This window comes from Ziziphus jujuba, chromosome 12, assembly GCF_031755915.1.
Source record: "Ziziphus jujuba cultivar Dongzao chromosome 12, ASM3175591v1".
In the NCBI taxonomy this organism is placed as follows: Eukaryota; Viridiplantae; Streptophyta; class Magnoliopsida; order Rosales; family Rhamnaceae; genus Ziziphus; species Ziziphus jujuba.
The window spans coordinates 1,894,086-1,916,297 of record NC_083390.1 but is presented as its reverse complement, the minus strand read 5'-3'; the positions used below and the strand labels follow the sequence as shown (position 1 = coordinate 1,916,297).

The 22,212-nt window shown below is 35.7% G+C and overlaps 3 protein-coding genes across 3 annotated transcripts; 1 reads left to right on the top strand and 2 right to left on the bottom strand.

Annotated features, from left to right (window-relative positions):
* Window positions 1-8,320: 8,320 nt before the first annotated feature.
* On the bottom strand, window positions 8,321-8,800 carry LOC132800242 (AAA-ATPase At3g50940-like). Its single transcript, XM_060813502.1, has one exon. The coding sequence runs from the start codon at window positions 8,798-8,800 to the stop codon at window positions 8,321-8,323; it is 480 nt and encodes a 159-aa protein (XP_060669485.1).
* Window positions 8,801-8,808: 8 nt separating this feature from the next.
* Window positions 8,809-9,393, bottom strand: LOC132800241 (protein HYPER-SENSITIVITY-RELATED 4-like). The gene has a single exon (XM_060813501.1). The coding sequence runs from the start codon at window positions 9,391-9,393 to the stop codon at window positions 8,809-8,811; it is 585 nt and encodes a 194-aa protein (XP_060669484.1).
* An 8,228-nt stretch (window positions 9,394-17,621) lies between these two features.
* LOC132800240 (putative disease resistance RPP13-like protein 1) lies at window positions 17,622-18,840 on the top strand. The gene is made up of 3 exons (XM_060813500.1): window positions 17,622-17,769; window positions 17,867-17,944; window positions 17,996-18,840. The coding sequence occupies exons 1-3, from the start codon at window positions 17,622-17,624 to the stop codon at window positions 18,838-18,840; spliced, it is 1,071 nt and encodes a 356-aa protein (XP_060669483.1).
* Window positions 18,841-22,212: the final 3,372 nt, after the last annotated feature.

Genomic DNA, 22,212 nt, shown 5'->3' with positions numbered 1-22,212 from the left:
GCAACCAAAGACCTTGAGATTACTTAAATCCGGTGCATGCTTGGACCACTTCTCCATTGGAGTCTTGAACTCAATAGCACTCGACGGACACCGATTGATCAAGTACACGTGGTATTCACCACCTCCGCCCAAAAACTTATAGGTAGCTTAGCATTGGAAAGCATACTTCTCATTGTTTCCAAAATGGTCCTATTCATATGTTCGGTAAGACCATTTTGTTGAAGAGTCATCCGCACAGTCTTGTGTCTCACAATTCCATGCTTATTGTAATAGGAATTGAACTCCTCATTGCAATACTCGAGCCCATTATCCATTCGAAGCATCTTCATCTTCTTTTCAGTTTGGTTCTTAACCACAACCTTCCATTCCTTGAACTTAATGAAGGCCTCATCCTTGGTTTTCAACATGTAAACCCATACTCTCCTTGAGTAATCATCAATAAGGGTCATGAAGTACCTACAACCACCCATTAAATTCATTCTCGCGGGGCCCCATACATCGGAATGAACATAATCCAAGATCCCCTTAGTTCGATGCACCAAGATGTTGAACTTCACCCTAGCTTGCTTGCCACAGATACAATGCTCACAAAAGTCAAGTTTCTTTGCCTTGTGCCCACATAAAAGCCCTTGTTTACTAAGCTTAATTAGCCCTTTCTCACTAATATGGCCTAGCCTTCTATGCCAAATTGTGGTGTCACTCACTTTCTCATTCACTGAGATCGAAGCTTCACCTTGAACCACACTTCCATCTAGCACATACAAGCCATTCTTCTTAGAAGCCTTCATCGCTACCATTGAACCCTTTAAGACCTTCAAAGTGCCTCTCTCGGCCTTATAACTATATCCATGCTCATCCAATGTACCAAGAGAAATCAAATTCCTCTTTAACCTAGGAATATATCGCACATCCGACATAGTTCTCACAACTCCATCATGAAGCTTCAACTTTATCGTACCAATCCCCTTAACATTGCAAACCACATTGTTCCCCATGAGAACACATCCTCCATCTAGTTCCTCAAATGTATTAAAATAACTCTTTATTGGACTCATATGGAAAGTACAACCCGAGTCAAGAATCCATTCAACACCCTTGTCTCGGTTGGTTACAAGCAATACTTCGGAGCTTTCATAACCTTCCAAGGCAACACTTGCATCTCCATCGGAATGCTTCTCCTTCCCCTTTCCAAGCCTCTCCAGACAATCCTTCTTGAAATGCCCCAATTGATTACAATGGAAACATCTCATTTTGTCCCTTGATTTCGATCTACCCCGACTTTTACCCCGCTAATTTCTACCACTAGGCCGATCCGAGGTTCTACCTCTCACCGTGAGCCCCAACCCATCACTACTCTTGCCACTCAAGCTCTTCTCTGCATCCTTAGCAACTATTTTCGCTATAACTTCCTTCACATCCAAGGTTTGTCTTCCATACTTGAGAGTATCCACAAAGTGCTCGTTTCCTCGAGGTAAAGAATTAAGCAAAATCACCGCTTAGTCCTCACCCTCAATTGAGATTTGCATATTCTCCATGTCTTTAATCAACTTAGTGAAGTCATCAAGATTATCACTCAAAGACCTTCCCTCTTTCATTTTGAAACCATATAGTCATTGCTTCAAATTGATGCGGTTCGGTACCGACTTAGCCATGTACCTCTCTTCCAAAACTCTCCAAACATCTGCCGCCGTTGTTTCCTTCGACACCTCTCTCAACACCTTGTCTCCAAGACCAAGAAATTATTGAACTATTTGTCTTTTTCAATAATTCTTTCCTCTCTCTAACATCCATTGTTTCCGGTAAGTTCTCCTCACCTCTTAAAGCCACATCTCACCCTTCCTTGACTAATACCGCCTTCATTTTCATCTTCCAAAGGCCAAAATCATTTGAGCCCGTGAATTTCTCCACCTCAAACTTAGTAGACATGGTCAAATTTGCTTGGGAACACTATAATCAACCTAGCTTCAACGAAGGGAATCTCCAATTCCACCACAAGAGCCAACAACAACAAGCTACACAAAAGCCCCAAATCTCCAAACTCCAATCCCTAGATTTTCACCAACCTAGGCTCTGATACCAATTTGTAGAGATTCAACCTGTGTATAACAAGCAATATATATATCCACAAGCAGCACACAACCCACAAAAGTCCACAAGCAAGCAAATATAGATGAAATAGAAGATTTCAGAACAAACTCATATGAAAAATCTAGAGAGAGAAAGAGACAAGCACATAAATATAAGAGGAGAGAGAGAGAAAAACATACAAATGTTTTTACCTGGTTCGATCAAGGTGATCTACATCCACGGGCAAGCAAGGAGATGATGATTTTCATTATCTTGTAGAGATTACAAGCCTGATCACCAAGAGCATGGCACCATTGATGGGATTTTGAAGAACCCGCTGTTTCTATCTCTAAAACAAGTAAAAACCCCTCATCTGTTCTGGCTCGAATTTCTAAGCTAACATATCAATAAAGAGGGGCAAAATTGTAATTTTGGGTTTTTATTTTTTATTTTTTTTCCTTCTCTTCTCTTGCTTTTTTCCTTTTCACTTCATCACCAAACATCATCCTATCAACTCCTCATATTCACCATTGATTTAGAGTCACAAAAACAACAAGAATCTTTAAGTTTCAGTAATATGTCAGCATGGAAAAAATGGTCTTCCATTGAAGTTGAAGAAGGTGGCGAAGTTTTCCATAAGCTGTGAGAACTCCAAACAGTTAACTATGATGGGCTAACGACAATTGATTGGCCTAGAAAACTACCATGTTTAACAAAGCTTATAATTAAAGGAAGTAGTGTGGGTATTGTTTCGTCATTTCCAAGGACTCCAGCTCTCCTTATGTTGAAGTTAGGCAAGTGTGAAAAGCTGAAGCTAGAAGAGTTGTCAGAAATAGTGCAATCAATTAAAGTTGGAGGATGTAATGGTGTAGAATCATTGATGAAGATATTAAAGAAAAGCCAAAGTGGTAGTCATCATAATCTTCAATGTCTACATATCCACAATTGCTCATCCCCAACTACATTGCCAACGGGATGTCTACCTACTACCCTGACATAGCTAAAAATCAAGAACTGTGAGAAATTAGAATTCCCAAGGCACCAAGAAAACTCACTCAAAACCTTGCCCCTTCACCGTGTTTTCATAAGGAGTTGTGGTGGTTCACTGGTATCCTTCCCTCTGGATTTCTTTCCCAACCTTGACAGTCTCTGTCTTCAAGAGTGTGAAGAACTAGAATCTCTCTCAGTCTCATTAGCCTAATGTCACAACCTAAAATCTCTATCTTATCTTGGCATCATGGAATGCACCAATTTCATATCTAATCCCAATGGTAGATGGCATGCCCCTAATCTTAAAAAGTGGTATTCTTTAGATTATTTAATTTGAAATTTGTTTTCTTCCTCTTTAAGGAATGTCTATGACAATACTAAATTGACCATTATACAACTTAATTAATTTCACTCTCTTTGTAAAGGAAAATAAAATAGCAAAATGATTAGCTTCACTCTTACTATTGTCCATTTCTCTTTGGAAAGTAATCCATTTAAATTCAATGTCTAGTCAACTTACCTTTACAGAATGAAAAGAATTACAAAAACCATGAGCCTAAACCAGGGCCATGGACTAAAAAAATTCCTTAAACATGATTGTTTATTCATTTATTTTTATTTATTTTACAGTTTATTCATTTTGAGTTTGGATTCTGTTGGATTTTCTTACTGTGAAGAAAGCTAACGAAGACCTTGAAGAGAGACATGAGGATCTCTGCTTTTCATCAACTCCTTACCCACTTCTGCTGGAGTTACCTCGATCTCTTCTATCAACCATTTGATCTCATCAAACAGATAATGATGGTCAAGCCCTAGTGAGTTAACTGCAAGCTGGTGAAAAATAGAAGCATTTCAATATAACAAGCAAATATGCATGTCCATTCTACCAGTTCTCAACAGAGCTAGGTTGAGTCTTTCTCTCTAGTTGGTTGTGGATATCAAGATTCTCCCTTCTCCACAGCATGAATAAAGTCCATCAACAAAATTCAACAGTCCTGACAGTGTTACCTTACCATTATGATCTCCTTGTGTTTGTGTTTGATCCTCTGGCGAATGCTAGTTTTGTAACTTGATAGAGGAATCTATGTCCTCGATCACAATTACTGCTCAGCTAGACATTGTAAGAAGAAAAAATTTAAGATGGGAATCATTTTGAATATCTATTAAAATCAAGTTGTAGATGTCAAACTTAAGGTGATTTGACATGGCCGCTATTAAGTTTGTCTAGCCAGTTACTGGTGGACCACATAACAAGTAGCCTCTTTTCCATGCTTTCCCAATTCTCTTGTTGTATTCCTTCCCATTCATGAAGTTGTCCAGATCCTCAAGCAATTCCTTCTTTAGCTTGGAATCTAATGCAAGTGTCTTGAAGTTCATTGGGTGGCTGAGATATACTTCTTCAAAACACCAACTTGCTCCATCAGCATTGTAGAGATTCAGTGTTTTTCTCTCATCTCTAATGGCCATTACTTTTTCTAATACATATGGTAAGTATGATCCAAATGCCTTGTCTTTGTGCTTCTCCTGAAAACTAAGTTCAGAGTGTCTCACTTCTGATCTCAACCCATGTTGTGATGATTATCCTCCATTGATGCTTCAACTTGTATGGTGAACAATCTCCACTTGAATTCTACATTCTTGAAAACATCAAGAATCTCTTCATTTCTATCTATGTTTACTGTGAAATTTGCTTCCTTCTCTCTTTTTCCTACTTTAACTCCTCTTACTGATGAGTTTGTTTTAGAACCCAAGTAGATTTATGCTGCCTCAAAAACTTGGTTCATGGAATAGCCTTGAAATTCCTCTATGACAACAGGAAGTTGCAAAGAGAAACTCTGAGAAAGGCTTTGAACAGAGGAGAAAAGAAAATTGTGGAGTTCGTGGGGCAAAAAATCTCTTACAATGCTCTGGATAAGCATTGCTGAAGCAGCAAGAGAGGCTACTGTAGAAAGAATTGCTTTTGCATTGGCCATTTGTTTTGGATGATGGCAGAAATTAGACAAAGCAGTCGGAAAAAAAAAAATAGGGCTTTGAAGACAAAGGCTTTCTTTGTAATTGTTTGTGTGAGAAAGGAGTTGCAGAAACTAAACTGAGTTCTGCTTTCTCTTTCTACCAATGAATTCTAATTTTGGAGGTTTTTATATGACTAATGTCTAGCTTTCTCTTTCTCTTTCTTTTTAGACTATACCAAACTTGTGTGCATAGACTAATTGACTCTTGAAAATTATATCCTTTTTTAGCAAGGAAATATTGCAAAATTGACCAAATCTTTTTTCCAATATTAGGAAAATTAATTAGAAACTTCTTTCCGGTCCACATTATAGGACCATTATTATTGGAAAAGAACCTTCCAGGTTCTTAGACCAGAATTTCCAACTTCTTGTCATTCTCAGTAATTTAATCAATACATACATACATACATACATACTGTATTGAAATCTTATTGATATGTAAAGCTTATACAAGAATTGTTAAAGCAGTGTATATCAATTTTTTTCTTTTACCTGCATATTTACTTTTTTTTTTTTAACAATTAAAATTAAAAAGATCTAAAGCATTTTCAAATTTCAATGAAAGAATTAATATACGACGTGGCTTTTTTTTTACGTTTCATAACCAAGGGAGGTATTAACTTATTAGGACTTACTGATTCAGAATGCGTTCACATCTTGCATTATTGTATGAGGCAAAAACTTTTTGATTTTCAAGTTGGATTTTAGAATCCATTTCGATAATTAAATGATAGTGAAAATAATGTTTGACATAGATTAGATGGATTGAACCAAGAGAAGCTTGACTTTTCAAGGCTTACTTTTTTTTTCCATATTATAATGAGTGCAAAAGAAGGCATTATCGGTCATGCTTTGGTAAATGAAAATAGTTACTCAAACAAAAGCAAGAAAAGTACTACCATATTTTGAAAAATGCCTGAAACTTGAAGTTATTTGTATTCGTTAATCTCTAGTCACATCAAATATTTAGCTTACTGAATTGAGAGATTTACAAAAACCGTGAGGCTGAATCTCATCAGCTGGTCACATCAAAAAGAAAATAAAAAACCTGAGATGGACTAAGAAAAAATCTTTAATCATGTTAGCATTTTTGAAAAAAAAAATCGTTTTTGTCATTTACTCAAAAAATCATCTTTGATCTCTAATCATTTGTATCCAAAAAAACAATTGTTTAACTTTTTTTTTCCCCATTTAAACCCAGTTTTTACTTTGAGCTTGTATTCTGTTAGATTCTCTTCTTGTGAAGGAAAGTATGAAGGATCATTCTTTTAACTAAACAGGATCAACAAATTTAATTTTTCCTTGTTAACATTTTATTATTTTTTTTTTCACAAATGTGAGCCCATTCATGAAGTTGTCCAAATTGTCCAGCAATTTCTTCTTGAGCTTAGAATCTATTGCAAGGGTGTTAAAGTTCATTGGGTGATTGAGATGGACTTCATCATAGTGCCAATATATATATCCTGGATTAGCACTGTAGAGATTCACTGTTTTTCTCCCTTCTCTAATGGCCATTGCGCTTTCTATTAGGTACTGAAAGTATGATTTACGCACCTTGTCTTTGTGGTTCTTGTGAAAGCTAAACTTAAAGGATCTCAGCTCCGATCATAGGGACAAGTTGAGTTCTCCCATGTTTTGATGATATGTACTTGATGATGATTCAAGTCTTGTAACAACCAATTTCCACTTGATTTCTACACTTTGAAAAACATCAGCAACCTGTTGATTCTTATGTATGTTAACTGATAAATTCATTTCCTTTTCGCTCTTTCCCATTTAACACTTTGAAATTTGGGGTTTGATATGAAACCCAAGTAGATTTCAACTAATTCAAACTCTTGGTTTCTTGGAATTCTTCAACAACAATGGTGAATTGGGTAGAGAAATTGTGAAAAAGCTTTTCTAGATAGGAAATGAGGAAATTCCGGAGTTCTAAGGAAAAGAAATCCCATATAATGCTTTGGATAAACATTGTCAAAGTAGCAAAAGAAGATGCTATGGACAGAAGTGTTTTTCATCTGGAATTTGCTTTAGTGGCAGAATTCTGAATGAATTTATGCATTTTTGGAAAAAAAAAAGAGCTTTTAATCACGAAGTTGTAAAATTATGCCTTACTATGTGTGTATATATATAGAGGTATGTAGAAGATATAGGATTCCAAAAAAATGCATAGAACCTTTCATATTATTCTCTTTCAAAAACCAACATTTGGATTCTAATCCATTTGATCAGGTAATTTGTCTTCTAAAGTTACATTCTATCAGTTTAGAACAAAGAAGTTGATGAAAAAATCCAATAATGTGGATTATATGTCATTTCATTAGGTAAATATTTATGGTAGATGACTCAGCCTAAACCACTAGACTAATCAGAATGCATGTCTTTGTGACTTCTCATTTGATTTAGAAGATATATTACTTTTGGCAATAACTAAAAGCCTTTTTTTCCCCTTCAAAGCGTAATAGCAAGATATTGCATGTAAACCTCAAAATTAACAGATTGGAGATTCTCTGTTCGGGGACAATTTGATGGTAAACAGTAAACCTCAAAATATCTGAATTAATCACTTTCTCTTCGGCTTGATTGTTAATAGTAAACACCATAGCATGTATATTGTATATATATATATATATATATTAATGATGACAAAGTGGTGTTCTTGGATTATTCATCCTGAAATTTGTTTTCTTCACCTTCAAGGAATGACTCTGACAAATCTAAATTGACCATTGTTAGTATTCAAAGAGTAAACAAAAAGAAAGAGTGTAAAACAGATGGTTCACCTAATTTCCACCTAATATTGCGTTAACCATACTGCCACAAGCAAAGTCATACCATGGCCAACTAATACAAAATAGTTTAAGTAAAAAACATGATTACAACCAGAAAGATAGTTTCACAAACTAAACAATCAAAAACAAACTAAATGTCAACAGCAAAAGAATCACCCGACAAACCATTTAACAACTTGATTGATTTCATTCTCTATGGAAAGGAAAAGAAAACAGCAAAAGATTTAACTTTAGTCTTACTATTGTCCATTTCTGTTTGGAAAGGAGAGCTATTTATATTCAATGTCCATTTAACAACAAATAATTACATATACCATGAGCCTAAACAAGGGGCTATGAACTCAAAAAATTCCTCAAAACATTTTTTCTAATACAGTTTAGTCAGTTAGAGCTTGACTGCTGTTGAACTCAAGAAACTGAGGAGGCCTTGAAGAGAGACTTGAGGATCTCTACTTTTCATCAACTCCCACCCAATTCTGCTGGAGTGACCTCGATCACTTCTATCAACTGTTTGATCTCATCAAACAGATGATGGTGGTGAAGCCCCAGATAGTTAAATGCAAGCTGGTCAAAAACAGAAGCATTGCAGTATGACAAGCAAATATGCATGTCCATTCTACCAGGTCTCAGCAAAGCTGGGTCAAGTCTTTCTTTGTAGTTGGTCGTAAATATCATGATTCTTCCTTCTCCACAGCATGAATAAAATCCATCAACAAAATTCAACAGTCCTGACAGTGTTACCTTACCACTATGATCTCCTTGTGTTTGCGTTTGATCCTCTGGCAAATCCCAGTTTTTTAACTTGAAAGAGCAATCTATGTCCTCTACCAGAATTACTGCTCGGCTAGACATCCCGAGAAGAAAGAATCTGAGATGGGAATCGTTTTGAATATTTGTTAAATCCAAGTTGTAGATGTCAAACTTAAGGTGATTTGACATGGCTGCTATCAAGCTTGTTTTGCCGGTTCCTGGTGGACCATATAACAAGTAGCCTCTTTTCCAAGTTTCCCAATCCTCTTGTAATATTCCTTCCCATTCATGAAGTTGTCCAAATCCTCAAGCGATTCCTTTTTGAGATTGGAATCAATAGCAAGGGTCTTCAAGTTCGTCGGGTGATTGAGAAGGACTTGTTGAAAGCACCAATTTGCTCCATTAGAACTGTAGAGATTCACAGCTTTTCTCTCTTCTCTAATGACCATTGCTTTTTCTAATATGTATGGAAAGTATGATCCAAAAGCCTTGTCTTTGTGCTTCCTGTGAAAACTCAGCTCAAAGTGTCTCACTTCTGATCTCAGAGAGAAGTTGAGATCCCCCATTCTGCGATGATTTACATTCATTGATGCTTCAACTTGTGTGGTCATCAATCTCCACTTGAATTCTAGATTCTTAAAAACATCAACAACCTCTTCATTTCTATCTATGTTAACTGCTAAATTCGCTCCCTTCTCGCTCTTTCCCACTTTAACTCTTCTTTGTGATGAGTTTTGTTTAGAGCCCAAGTAGATTTCTGCTGCCTCAAAAACTAGGTTCATGGAATAGCCTTGAGATTCCTCTACAACAACAGTAAGTCGTGAAGAGAAACAATGAGAAAGGATTCAAACAAAGGAGAAGAGAAAGTTGCAGAGTTGGTGGGGTAAGAAATCTCTTACAATGCTCTGGATAAGCGTTGCTGAAGCAGCAAGAGAAGCTGCTGTGGAAAGAATTACATTTTTATTGGCCATTTGTTTGGATGTTGACAGAATTTTGACAAGGTAGATTGAAAAAAAGGCTTTGAAGAAAAAGTCTTTCTTTGTAATTGTTTGTGTGAGAAAGGAGTTGCAGAAACTATGCTTAGTTCTGCTTTCTCTTTCTGAAAATGAATCCTCATTTGGAGGTTTTTATATAACTAGTGTTTAGACTTTAGAACGTTCTTTTTAGACTATTCCAAACTGGTCTGACATTGACTACTTGACTTTGAAAATTGTTTCCTTTCTGAGCAAGGAAATGTTGAGATATTGACTTGATCTTTTCTCTAATATAAGAAAAATTAAAGAGAAACTTCTTCAGGTCCAAATTATAGGACCATTATTATTGGAAAAGAAATTTCGAGTTTCATAGACTATAATTTTCAATTTCCTATCATTTTCAGTATATAATCAATAGATAAAAGCACTTATAATTTTGCTATAATGGATGTCTATCTCCTATTATAATATGGATGTCTAACATGTTCACATATAATTTTGCTATAATGGGTGTCCATCTCCCATCATAATATGGATGCCTAACATGTTAGGTCAAATCTACATCTTAGAACATATTATTTAATGTTAAACATTCACATTATGATGGAAAACAAGTGTCCATTATAGCAAAGCAACATACACAAGTGCCCACCATAGCAAATCAACATACACATATGTATCTACTATATTGAAATGTTTGTATTGGCATGTAAGCTCATGCAAGAATTGTAAAAGCAGTGTATATGATATAATTTTTTTCTTCTTTTAATTATGTATTTTTTTTCTTATTCTTTTTTATTTTTTCGTGAAGAATCAAAATTGAAAACATCTAAAGCACTTTCAAATTTTTGAATGAGCGAATACATATATTTTGCGGCTTTTTTACGTTTCATAACCAGGAGGGGTACTAACTCATTAGGACTTACAGGTTCGGAATGCATGTCACATCTTACCCTATTGTATGAGGTAACAAATTTCTAATTTTTCAAGTCGGATTTGAGAATCCATTGCAATAATTAAATGATAGAAAATAATGTTTAACAAAACAAGGATTGGACCAAGAGAAGCATGACTTTTTAAGAATTGTTTTTCATATATATAGTAAGTGCAAAAAAAGGCAGTATTAGTCACGCTTTGGTTAATTAAAAAATTTACTCTCACAAAAACAAGGAAAAATAATAACATAAATGTTTTGAAAAATGCCAAAAACTTGAAGGTATATGTATTCATTAACATCTAGATATTTAGGTTTCTAAAATGAGAGAATTACAAAAACCATGAGGCTGAATCTCATCTGCTGGTCACACTAAAATAAAAAAATGAAGAATGAGTCGGATCAAGAATCCTCCAAGCCCATCAGTTACTTTGGCCTTGTATTCTATTGGATTCTCTTCTTTTAAAGGAAATTTGAAAGGATCATTCTTTTAACTAAAAGGATCCTGAGTTTCAATTTTTACTTGTTAAAAATTTTATTTATTTATTTTTTTAAACAAACGTGAGACCATTTATAAGATTCATGCACTCTTCTTTTTTAATTTCTCCATTTTCTTTAAAAAACAAATAATAAAAGGTCTTATATTTTATATTTTTCTAAAAGTTAATGATAAATATGAATCCGAAACGATTCCTGCAAGGTCCGAAGCCGCAGGCATTTTTGTCATTCCAAGTTGGAATGATGGAGGATTCTGTTACTATCACTGTGAAGGAAGCTGGAAGGTCTTCAAAGAGAGAGTTGAGAATCTTTGGTTTCTGTGTTCGAAATTCTTAGCTGAATCCCGGTTTTGTAACTTGCTAGTGCATTCCATGTTCTCTATATATCATGGTTGTAGAATGTCAAACACAAAACACAAATTAAAAACTATGTTTTTGAATCGATAAACTAATGCAAGTTGATTTCAAATAGTTGAGGTACACCACGATGACCATCCAAACCATTGAATTACAAAGTCCAACTACCCATTTGTAGTATGATAAGTAAGACACAAAAACTAAGAAAAAAACAATCAATCCGTTGAGTTGTAATAGCAAATCAAATGCTAGTGGTTTTCTCTCTGCATTGCCATTTGCTTTCTGTTTTCAATCTTTCCCTGCTATGCAAATTCATTCTGAAGACAAACATGGCTGCAGATTGGTGGGTGAACTCTTCTTTCTGCTATCTTTGATGTTCTGTTTGATAGTTTGGCTTGTGGTGATGTGGTAGACTGCCTGAGAGGAAAGAAACTCGGTGACAAGCTCATCAACAATTTGAAGACTGTTCTATCGGCTGTTGATGCCATGCTTGATGATGCAGAGGAGAAGCAAATCACAAATCCAAATGTCTGGCAGTGGCTGGACGAGCTTGAAGATGTTTCTTATGATGCAGATGATCTCTTGGGTGAGACTGCAACTCATGCTTTGCAATCCAAGGCGGAAGTTTGATCAAGAACAAAATCAGGTAAGTTACTTAACTTCAGCTCTACTTCTTTCAATTTGAATAATGAACGAGATGTGAAGAACAAGCAGGAGCTGGTTCTTGAAAGGTTGAAATTCGTTGAAGAACGGAGGAAGGTAGCAATAGGGTGTCAGTAATTCCAAGAGTCAGTACGGTTGGTGTTGGCAAAACCACCCTTACTGAATCAGTGTACAATGATGACAAAGTTGACGAACAATTTAAACTCAAATCATGGGTTTGTGTTTCTGATAAGTTTGATATTTGTAAGGTAACAAAAACAATCCTTTGTGCAGTGACTAAGTACCTCTATCATTCTTATGATCATACAGATTTAGATTCACTTCAAACTACATTGAAAGAGAGGTTGATGGAAAGGAAATTCTTGATTGTTTTAGACGATATGTCAAATGAAAATTATGTCAATTGGGAGTACATGGGTAGACTTTTTAAACATGGGGCTTAAGGAAGCAAGATTCTTGTGACAACATGCAATGAAACTGTCACACATATCATGCGCATTGCTCCAATCTATTATCTTGAGCACTTAAGAGATGAAGATTGTTGGAGATTGTTGGCAACTGTTTGTCAAGCATGCATTTGACAACAAAGATTTAAATGCATATCCAGACTTGGTAACAATTAGTAGAAGACTTTTTGAAAAGTGCAAGGGCTTGCCCTTAGCTGTGAAAACACTTGGAGGCCTCTTATGCTATAGACTAGATGTTGTAAATGGAAAAGAATATCAGTAAATGAGATTTGGGATTTCTCAGATAATGAAAACAATATTCTACCAGCTTTGAGGTTAAGTTACCATTGTCTTTGTTCACACCTAAAGCAGTGCTTTACTTTATGTTCAATATTCCCCAAGGACTACAAATTCTAAAGGTAGCAAATGGTCTTATTATGGATGAAAGAAAATCTTTTACAACAAGCAAGGAGAAATAAGAGAATGGAAGATATAGGGGATGAATTTTTAATGAGTTGGTGTCTAGATCATTTTTTCAAAGATCGGCTAGTGCACAAGAATCTTGTTTTGTTGTGCATAATCTTGTTCATGAGTTAGCCAAATATGTATCCAAAGAAAATTGTTTTACATTTGAAAAGGGCAACTCCAAGGAAGATATGATGAAGGTGCGTCATCTAGTTGTTTCCATGTCTGTTTCCTTGAAGAGGTTTAGTTTTATTTCTGAAGCAACTTGCTTGCCTACCTTTTTACCATTATCTGAATATTCATTTTGCGACTTAACTAATGAATTAGTGAATAATATCATATTGAAGTTGAGGTACTTGAGAGTATTATCATTGCTTGGTTGGGAAAATTTGAAGCAATTGTCTGAATTGATTGGATAACTAAAGCTTCTTCACTTCCTTGACCTCTCTAGAACTTCAATCAAAAGTTTGCCAGAATCTGTGAGTATGTTATACAATCTTCAAGTATTAAATTTTTGTAGGTATAATTACCTCATTGAGTTTTCTAAAGCTATGCATCATCCTATTAACTTGCGACGTTTTCATATCAATGACAGTGATAAGGTTATGGAGATGCCAAGTTAAATAAGTAAACGGACAAATCTCCAAACGTTGAGTACTTACATTGTGGGAAAAGATAATGGGACCAAAATACAAGAATTGAGAGAGCTTTCAGATCTCCATGGAGAAAGCATTGTGTTTGTCTTGGAAAGGCCATACTAATGATTCAAAACATGATAGAGAAATACTTGAAGAGCTATTGCGTCCCACAAACTTGAAAATTCTTTCCATTTATGGATACCGAGGTACAACATTCCCAAATTGGTTGGGGGATCCTTCATTCTGCAAGATATTAATTATAAGACTTGAGAACTGCAAGTTCTGCAATTGTTTACCACCACTTGGACAGCTACCCTCCCTCAAAACTCTTTATATTTATGGGGCTTAATTGAAGCGGTGACTGTGGGTGCTGAGTTTTACGCATTTAGTGGATCTAATTCTATGAGAAAGCCATTTTTATGGCTGCTATTCTTAAGTTTTAGTGAGATGTTAGCATGGGAAAAATGGTCTTCAATTGAAGTTGAAGATGGTGAAGATTTCCCTAGGCTCCAGCAAATTGAAATATATAACTGTGGTAGGCTAAATACTGCTGATTTGCCTCACAACCTTCCATGTTCAGCTAAGCTTATAATTGAAGGGAGCAAGTTTCTAGTTTCATCACTCCCAAGGACTTCAGCTATCCAAGACTTGGAGTTAGGCAAGTGCGAAGAACTACACCTGCAGGAACCTCAACAGACAGTTGAACCACTTAGAATTGAAGGATGTCATGGTCTAGAGTCATTGGTAGAAGCATTAAGAGAGAGCCAAACTTCTTGTCTTCAAAAGCTACATATTAGCAAATGTTCCTTGCCTGTAGGATGTCTGCCAACTACGTTGGCAGAACTATAAATCGAGGAATGTGAGAAATTAGAATTCCCATTTCAAATTGTGAACTGCCCCAATTTCATATCTTTTCCTGAAACTGGTTTCCATGACCCCAGTTTGGCTGGTTTTGCGGTGGAGCTTGCAAGAAACCAGAGGTGCTGCCCAAGGAAATGTTTAACCTCTTTCCATCTTTGAAAACCCTGTACATCTCATTTCGCCAAAAGCTGGAGTCATTTCCTGAGGGTGCTTTTTTCTCCAATCTAATTAAACTTGAAGTTTTAAACTGTTGTAAACGCATTGCAAGCAGAAAAAGTGGAATTTGCAAAAACTCCATGCTCTTAAACAGTTAAAAATTACATATGGATTTGTAGGTGCTGGTGTGGAATCATTTCCCGAGGATGGTTTGCTGCCTTCCACTCTTACTGTTCTTAGGGTGAACATTAAGGGCCTTCAACAAATCACCTCTCTTCAATGTCTAGGAATCAAGTCATTCCCTCAATTACGAAATCTGCCAGAAGAAAGACCACCTTCCTTTCTTGATTCTTTGAGTATTATAAATGTCCAATCTTGGAAGAAAGGTGCGAGAGGGATAAAGGGAAAGAATGGAATAAGATTACTCACATTCCCCACCATTTATATCACCTTGAGCCCGTTTGATGGGTTATGTGCCTCAGCCTCATTGCCGTAGGTAGTTTATTTTTGGTATCTTTTAACCCCTTTTAGTGTAAATATTATGTAAAGATTTCATTGTCATAGACTCATTATAAAGATTTTCACTATTTTATCTGACCAAGGTCTGGATTTTAACTCCTCCCATCTCTGGTATCAAATAAAAAAAAAATTAAAAAAAGAAAGAAAGAAGAAGCTAAATATACTAAACAGTTTACCTGCACACAGACTCTCTTTTCTTTCTTCCTTTGCAAAAACATATGAGTGTCTGTTTCTGCTTCAGTGCTCTGCCTTTACCCTCTCTCTTCTGCCTTTTATTTTGATGTAAAATACTTCCTTGCTCTTTGTGACTCCTCTTATGTCTTGCTGGAAACTATGAAATGTCTTCACTTTTCTGCCATACATGTTCCTTCTGCTAAGCCATTTTAATATGTTATTTTTTTTCCTTCTTTTCAAGATTTACAATTCAATGTGTTTGATGGTTTCAGGAAACTTCTCTTCAGGTTTTACTTTGATAGATATGGTTGTTACCTTTGGTTTTTAATATTCAGGATAATCCTATATGTTTTACATATATGCATGAATAAGAATGTATTAGATAGTCCTATATTATATATATATATACATATACATGAATAAGAATGTATTCTTTTTTTTTTTTTTCAAAACAAACTAGAATATGCTTGTTGATCCTCTAAATTTTTGTGTATGCAACATCTTTTTCTCTGTTTGCTGTGTTACGTTGAGCTGATTGCATTGGCTCCACATTCTCTGTTCTCCACGGCATGAGTAAATTCCATCTATGAAATTCAGCTGTCCAGACATTGTATCTTCTTGTATTTGGCTTTGTCTTTGCATTTGATCATCTGGTGAATCCTAGTTTTGTAACTTTAGAGTTATCTAAGTCCATGATTACAATTAATGCTCAGCTAGACATCCAAATAAGCAAAAAATCTGGGATGGAAATCTCTTGGAATATCTGTTGAATCTAAGTTGTAGATGTCAAACTTTAAGACAATTGGATATGGCTGCTATCAAGCTTGCCTTGCCAGTTCCTGTTGGACCATATAACTAGTAGCCTCTTTAGCAAGATTTCCCAGTTTTGTTGTAGTATTCCTTTCCATTCATGAAGTTGTCCAAATCCTCCAGAAAATCCTTCTTGATCTTGGAATCTATTGCAAGGCTCTTGAAAGTTATAGGGTGATTAAGATAGATGTCCTCAAAGCACCAAGTACCTCCATTAGCACTGTAGAAATTTGCCTTTTTTTTTTTTCTCTCTTCTCTAATGGCCATTGCTTTTTCTAATATGTATGGAAAGTACGTACCAAATACCTTGTCTTTTGTGCTTCTGAAAACTCAGCTCAAAGTATCCAACTTCTGATCTCAGAGAGGAGTTAAATCCCCCATGTTTTGATTATTTATTTTCGTTTCTGCTTGAACTTGTGTGGTGACCATTGTCCATTTGAAGAAAAAAGGTTTATTTGAGAAATAAGCTTACAGAAACTATACTCAGACTGCTTTCTCTTTCTGTAAATGAAATGAATCTTCACTTTGAACTTTTTATGTAAGTAGTGTTTGGAGCTTCTTTTTAGATTATTCCAAACTGAAGTGCACAGACCAATTTACTCTACAAATTATATCCTTTCTGAGCATGAAAATGTTGAGACATTGACCACGCCTTTTTGTCCTATATGAGGAAAGTTAGGTGAAACTTCCCGAGGCCCACAGTATAGGACCTACAATTATTGCCACGCCTGCAAAGAGAAATTTTTAGTTTCTTACACCAAAATTTTCAACTTCTGTTTGTCTTTCTCAGTATCCAATAAATACATATTTGTAAGCAACCTTAGCAGAATTTTAAACGCTATGTATGAACCTTTTTTTTATTTTTTATTTTTTATTTTTTATTTTTTTGGGTGGTTTCTAACTTTGGAATCTGGGAGCATGTTGTGTAATGTACTAAAGGACTATTTTTCTGAATTAAAAAATAGAATTTATTTTATTATGTAACAATTTTTGAAACAAGAAAACAGTTTTCCACCAGATTTCTTTTTGTGTGATTCTCCCGTTGATATTTACATTTAAAAGACCCCAAGGATCAAAATGGTGAATCTTTACTATTTTTTTTTTTTTCTCTTCTGTAATGGCCAAATTAGTAGTTTCATATTATGGTCATCATATCACATATCACCTTTTACTAAGATATTAATATAAAACAGAAAAAATTTAGAAGAAATCCAAAGTTTAAAAATTTATTTTGGATCAATAGATTAATACAAGTTGAAAGTTTCCTTCTAATAATTGTGTTTCTTTATGTTTTATTAGAACCTATTCACCATGTGAGGTCCACCACAATGACATATCCAACCAATAAGCTGCTCCGAAATCCACCCACCATTTCTTGTGTATGAAGTAAAGCGACAAACTGAAAGGAACTCAATACGTTGACTTTCAACTACCAAACCGAGTGCTACTGGTTCTCTCCATTGCCATTTGATTTCTTTGATCAATCTCTATGTGGATTGCAAATTCTGATCAAAACATGGCTGTTGCATTGGTGGGTGGAGCTCTTCTTTCTGCTACCCTTCGGGTGGTGTTCGATAGGCTGGCTCGTCGTGAGGTGGTGGACTACCTGCGGGGAAAGAAAATCAGTGATCAGCTCATCAACAATTTGAAGACTCCTATCAGCTGTTAATTCTGTGCTCGATGATGCCGAGTTGAAGCAAAACACCAAACCAAACATCAAGCAGTGGCTGGATGAGCTTGAAAGTGCTTCCTACGATGCAGATGATCTGTTGGATGAGATTGAAACTCATGCTCTGCAGTGTAACTTAAAAGCTGAATCAACAAAATCGTCCAAAGCAAGTAAGTTATTTAAACATTCTATTTCCATTTCTATCCATTCATATAATCAAGATATGAAGAAGAAGCTGGAGGAGATTCTTAAAAGGTTAAAATTTCTTGAAGAACGACTATATGTGCTTGGTCTTATAAAGGGTGTTGACGAAAAACCATCACCAAGACCACCAACCACATCTTTGATAGAAGAATCTGAGGTCTATGATAGAGATGTTGATATGGAGGCCATAATCAAGTTGTTGCTTACAGATGATCATGAAGGTAGGAATAAGGTCTCTGTGATTCCAATTGTAGGCATGGGTGGCATTGGCAAAACGACCCTCGCTCAATCAGTGTATAACGATCACACAGTTGAGAAGCACTTTAACATCAAATCATGGGTTTATGTTTCTGAAGAGTTTGATATTTGCAGGGTAACAAAAACAGTTCTCTGTGCTGTAACTAAGTCTCACTCTCATTGTTATGATGAAACCAACTTGGATTTGCTTCAAACTAGGTTGAAAGAGGGGCTAACCGGAAAAAAATTCTTAATTGTTTTAGATGATGTGTGGAATGAGGATTATACTGATTGGAAGAAAATGAGTTCACCATTTAATTATGGGGCTCAAGGAAGTAAGATTATTGTCACAACACGCAACAAAAAAGTTGCAGACATCACGGGTACTATTCCAGCTCATTATCATCTTGCGCACTTGAAAGATGAAGATTGCTGGAAACTGTTTGAAAAGCATGCGTTTGACAAAATTAGAGATTCTGGTATATGTCAAGTCCTGGAAAAAATTGGTAGAGGAATTGTCAAGAAATGCAATGGCTTGCCCTTAGCTGCAAAATCACTTGGAGGCCTCTTATGCTCCAAAGAAGATATCAATGAGTGGAAAAGAGTATTAAAGAGTGAGATTTAGGATTTCTCATATAAAGAGACTAAAATTCTACCAGCTTTGTTGTTAAGTTACAACTACCTTCCATCACACCTAAATCGATGTTTTTCTTTTTGTTCAATATTCCCCGAGGACTATGCATTCCAGAAGCATGAATTGGTTTTATTGTGGATGGCAGAAAATCTTTTGCATCAATCAAAAAGAGATTAGAGAATGGAAGATATAGGTGATGAATATTTTAACGAGTTAGTGTCAACATCATTTTTCCAAAGATCAAGTTAAGTTAGAGTATCTTTCTGGAAACACTCATTTAAAGTAGAAAAATCTTTCTTTTTGATGCATGATCTTGTCCATGATTTAGCGAGATATGTATCCGGGGAATATTGTTTTACAATAGAAGATTGGAACTCAAATGAAGAGACGAAGAGGATGCGTCATCTAGGTGTTGGATCAATTGTTTCCTCACAGATATTTGGCACGATTACTGAATCAACTCATTTGCGCACACTTTTACCATTAGACAAATATTCATTTCGCAACTTATTCAATGAAGTAGTGAACAACGTAATTTTGAAGTTGAGGTGTTTGAGAGTATTATCATTGTTTGGTTGTAAAAATTTGAGGCAGTTAATTGAATCAATTGGTGAACTAAAGCATCTTCTCTTCCTTAATCTTCTGACTTGAGGCATCTTGATATCAGTTATTGTTTTAATTTAGTAGAGATGCCAATACAATTAAGTAAATTGAAGAGTCTCCAGGTGTTGAGATATTTTGTTGTGGGAAAAGATAATAAGACCAAGATAGGAGAGTTGAGGGAGCTTTCAGCTCTCCATGGAGAACTTCACCTTAGAAATTTACAGAATGTCCCAAGTGGTAAGGATGCATTGGAAGCCAAGTTGATGGACAAAAACAATCTTGAGGCATTGTGTTTGAACTAGAATGGCAAGTCTAATGATTCAACTGATGACAAAGAAGTACTTGAAAATCTATTGCCTCACACAAATTTGAAAATGCTTTACATAAATGGATATGGGGGTACTTCATTCCCTAAGTGGTTAGGTGATGTATCATTCTGCAACACAGTCTATATAAGACTTGACAAGTGTAAATATTGCTAGTGCTTGCCACCACTTGGACAAATACCCTCCCTAAAAACTCTGTATATTAATGGACTTTGTGGAGTGATCACTATGGATACAGAATTTATGGGATTAATGGTTCTAATTCTGTGAGAAAGGCATTTGCATCACTGGAATTTTTAAGTTTCTATGATATGCCAGCCTGAGAAGAATGGTGTTCAATTGAAGTTGAAGATGATGAAGTTTTCCCTGAACTCCAAGAACTTGAAATAGTTGGGTGTGACAGGTTAAGGACTGTTGATTGGCCTGTAAACCTGCCATGTTTAACCATGCTTCAAATTATATGTTATAGCAGTGGCAGTGAGGTTCTGGTTTCATCACTCCCAAGGACTCCAGCTATCCGTCACTTGGAGTTAGGCAGGTGTGAAAAACTAGAGGTACAGGAACTGCCACAAACAGTGGAATCGATTAGTATTGGAGGATGTAGAGGTGTCGAATCATTGATGAAGGCATTAAGTGAGAGCCAAACTTGTCATCTTCAAAATCTATATATCAATGATTGTTCTGTGCCTATATCCTTGCCTGCAGGATGCCTCCCTGCTACCTGACACATTTGGAAATCCATTATTATGAGAAATTAGAATTCCCAATGCACCATGACTCACTCAAAACTTCTCTTTAAAAGGTTTCCATATCAAAAAGTTGTGGTGGTTCACTTATATTCTTTCCCCTGGATTTCCTTCCCAACCTCAATTTTCTCATACTTGAATATTGTGAAAATCTAGAATCTCTGATAGTCTCAGATGGGCTGCAGTACCGACACGGCCTAACATGTCTATCTTTTCTACGCATCAGAGGTTGCCTCAGGTTCATATATTTCCCTAATGGTGGATTGCATGCTTCCAATCTAACTGGTCTTATAGTGAATGGTTGCAAGAGATTAAAAGAGCTGCCTGAGCAAATAGCTAACCTCCTCCCATCTCTGGAAGATTTAAGGATCATTGATTGTCCAGAGGTGGAGTCATTTCCTGAAGGTGGTCTACCCTCTAATCTGTGTCGTCTTTGGATTAAAAACTGCTCTAAACTTATTGCACACCGAGACAATTGGAATTTACAAAAACTCCAAGCCCTTACATACTTTGAAATCGTAGGAGGTGAAGGTGTGGAATCGTTTCCAGAGGAGGGGCTGCTGCCTTCAACTCTCACCCATCTTATGATGGAAGGATTTACAAGTCTTAAGAGGCTGGACATAAAGGTGCTTCAACAACTCACTTCTCTCACATATCTAGAAATTGAGTCATGCCCTCAATTACTGCATCTGCCACAACAAAAACTGCCTACATCTCTTACTGTTTTAGCTATCAACAAATGTCCAATCCTGAAAGAAAGGTGTCAGAGGGATAAAGGGAAAGATTGGAACAAGATTTCTCACATCCCCGGCATCTATCTCGATCGCAAGGTCATTTGATCAGATATGTTCAACTGACTACTCTTTACATGTCTTGTAGGTTGGTACGTAACAATATTTTCAATTTGTTGTCCCATTTATGCTTATTTCTCGAATATTCAGTTGTTTTGTGAGTGCTGCATGCATGAACCCGAGAAAATTCATCAACATCTTTCTTATTCAGAAATTTAGCCTTTTAACTGTTTTCTTTTCTTTCTTTCTTTTTTTTTTTTTTTGTTTTTTTTGGGCATTATCTGCATTTATCCTAAGCTATATATTAAAAATTCCAAGGCTTATCATTCCTTTTCCCTATTACTTTGTGCAGCATCAATTTGGATGTCAATGTTAAATTTTCTTTAATATACTTTGAGGTTTGAACAATATGGTCTCCCAACTTTCTTTATAGTTTGGATGTCTCTTCACTGTCTGCTCTTTGGCTAGTCATCTTTTCAGTTAGAAGTTTAACAACATCACAGTTGATGATTATATATAGCTAAAGTATGGTGACACTATTGGCTTATGTATTTACTTATTTTCTTACAAATATGGCTGATATTTTTGAGGTCTAGATATATTAAGCGTGCTCTAACCAATATTTTGCTGATTGAATTCTTAATGCTAAGACATATTTGTAGGTTTAAACTCCTTGTACATTCATTCAATTCTTGGTGCTGTATCTTTATAGATGTCTGCTATTTCATTTATGTAGTCCTGTATCTTTTCTGTTAGCCGTTTAATTATTTTATAAAAAAAATTTTGAAAAAAATTAAAAAAAAAAAAGAAAAGAAAAAGGAGTGAGCTATATACATATATCCCCTTTTTCTAGTTAGAATTGAAGATACCTTTCCTTTGTTTATGAATGGAATTGAA

Bases quoted from the DNA above. Each gene is read 5' to 3' on its own strand.
- LOC132800240 (XM_060813500.1), top strand. From the start codon at position 17,622: ATGGCTGTTGCATTGGTGGGTGGAGCTCTTCTTTCTGCTACCCTTCGG. The intron at 17,770-17,866 runs GTTAATTCTGTG...CCTACGATGCAG, and splicing joins TTTGAAGACTCCTATCAGCT to ATGATCTGTTGGATGAGATT. The intron at 17,945-17,995 runs GTAAGTTATTTA...CATATAATCAAG, and splicing joins AACAAAATCGTCCAAAGCAA to ATATGAAGAAGAAGCTGGAG.
- LOC132800242 (XM_060813502.1), bottom strand. From the start codon at position 8,800: ATGTCAAATCACCTTAAGTTTGACATCTACAACTTGGATTTAACAAAT.
- LOC132800241 (XM_060813501.1), bottom strand. From the start codon at position 9,393: ATGAACCTAGTTTTTGAGGCAGCAGAAATCTACTTGGGCTCTAAACAA.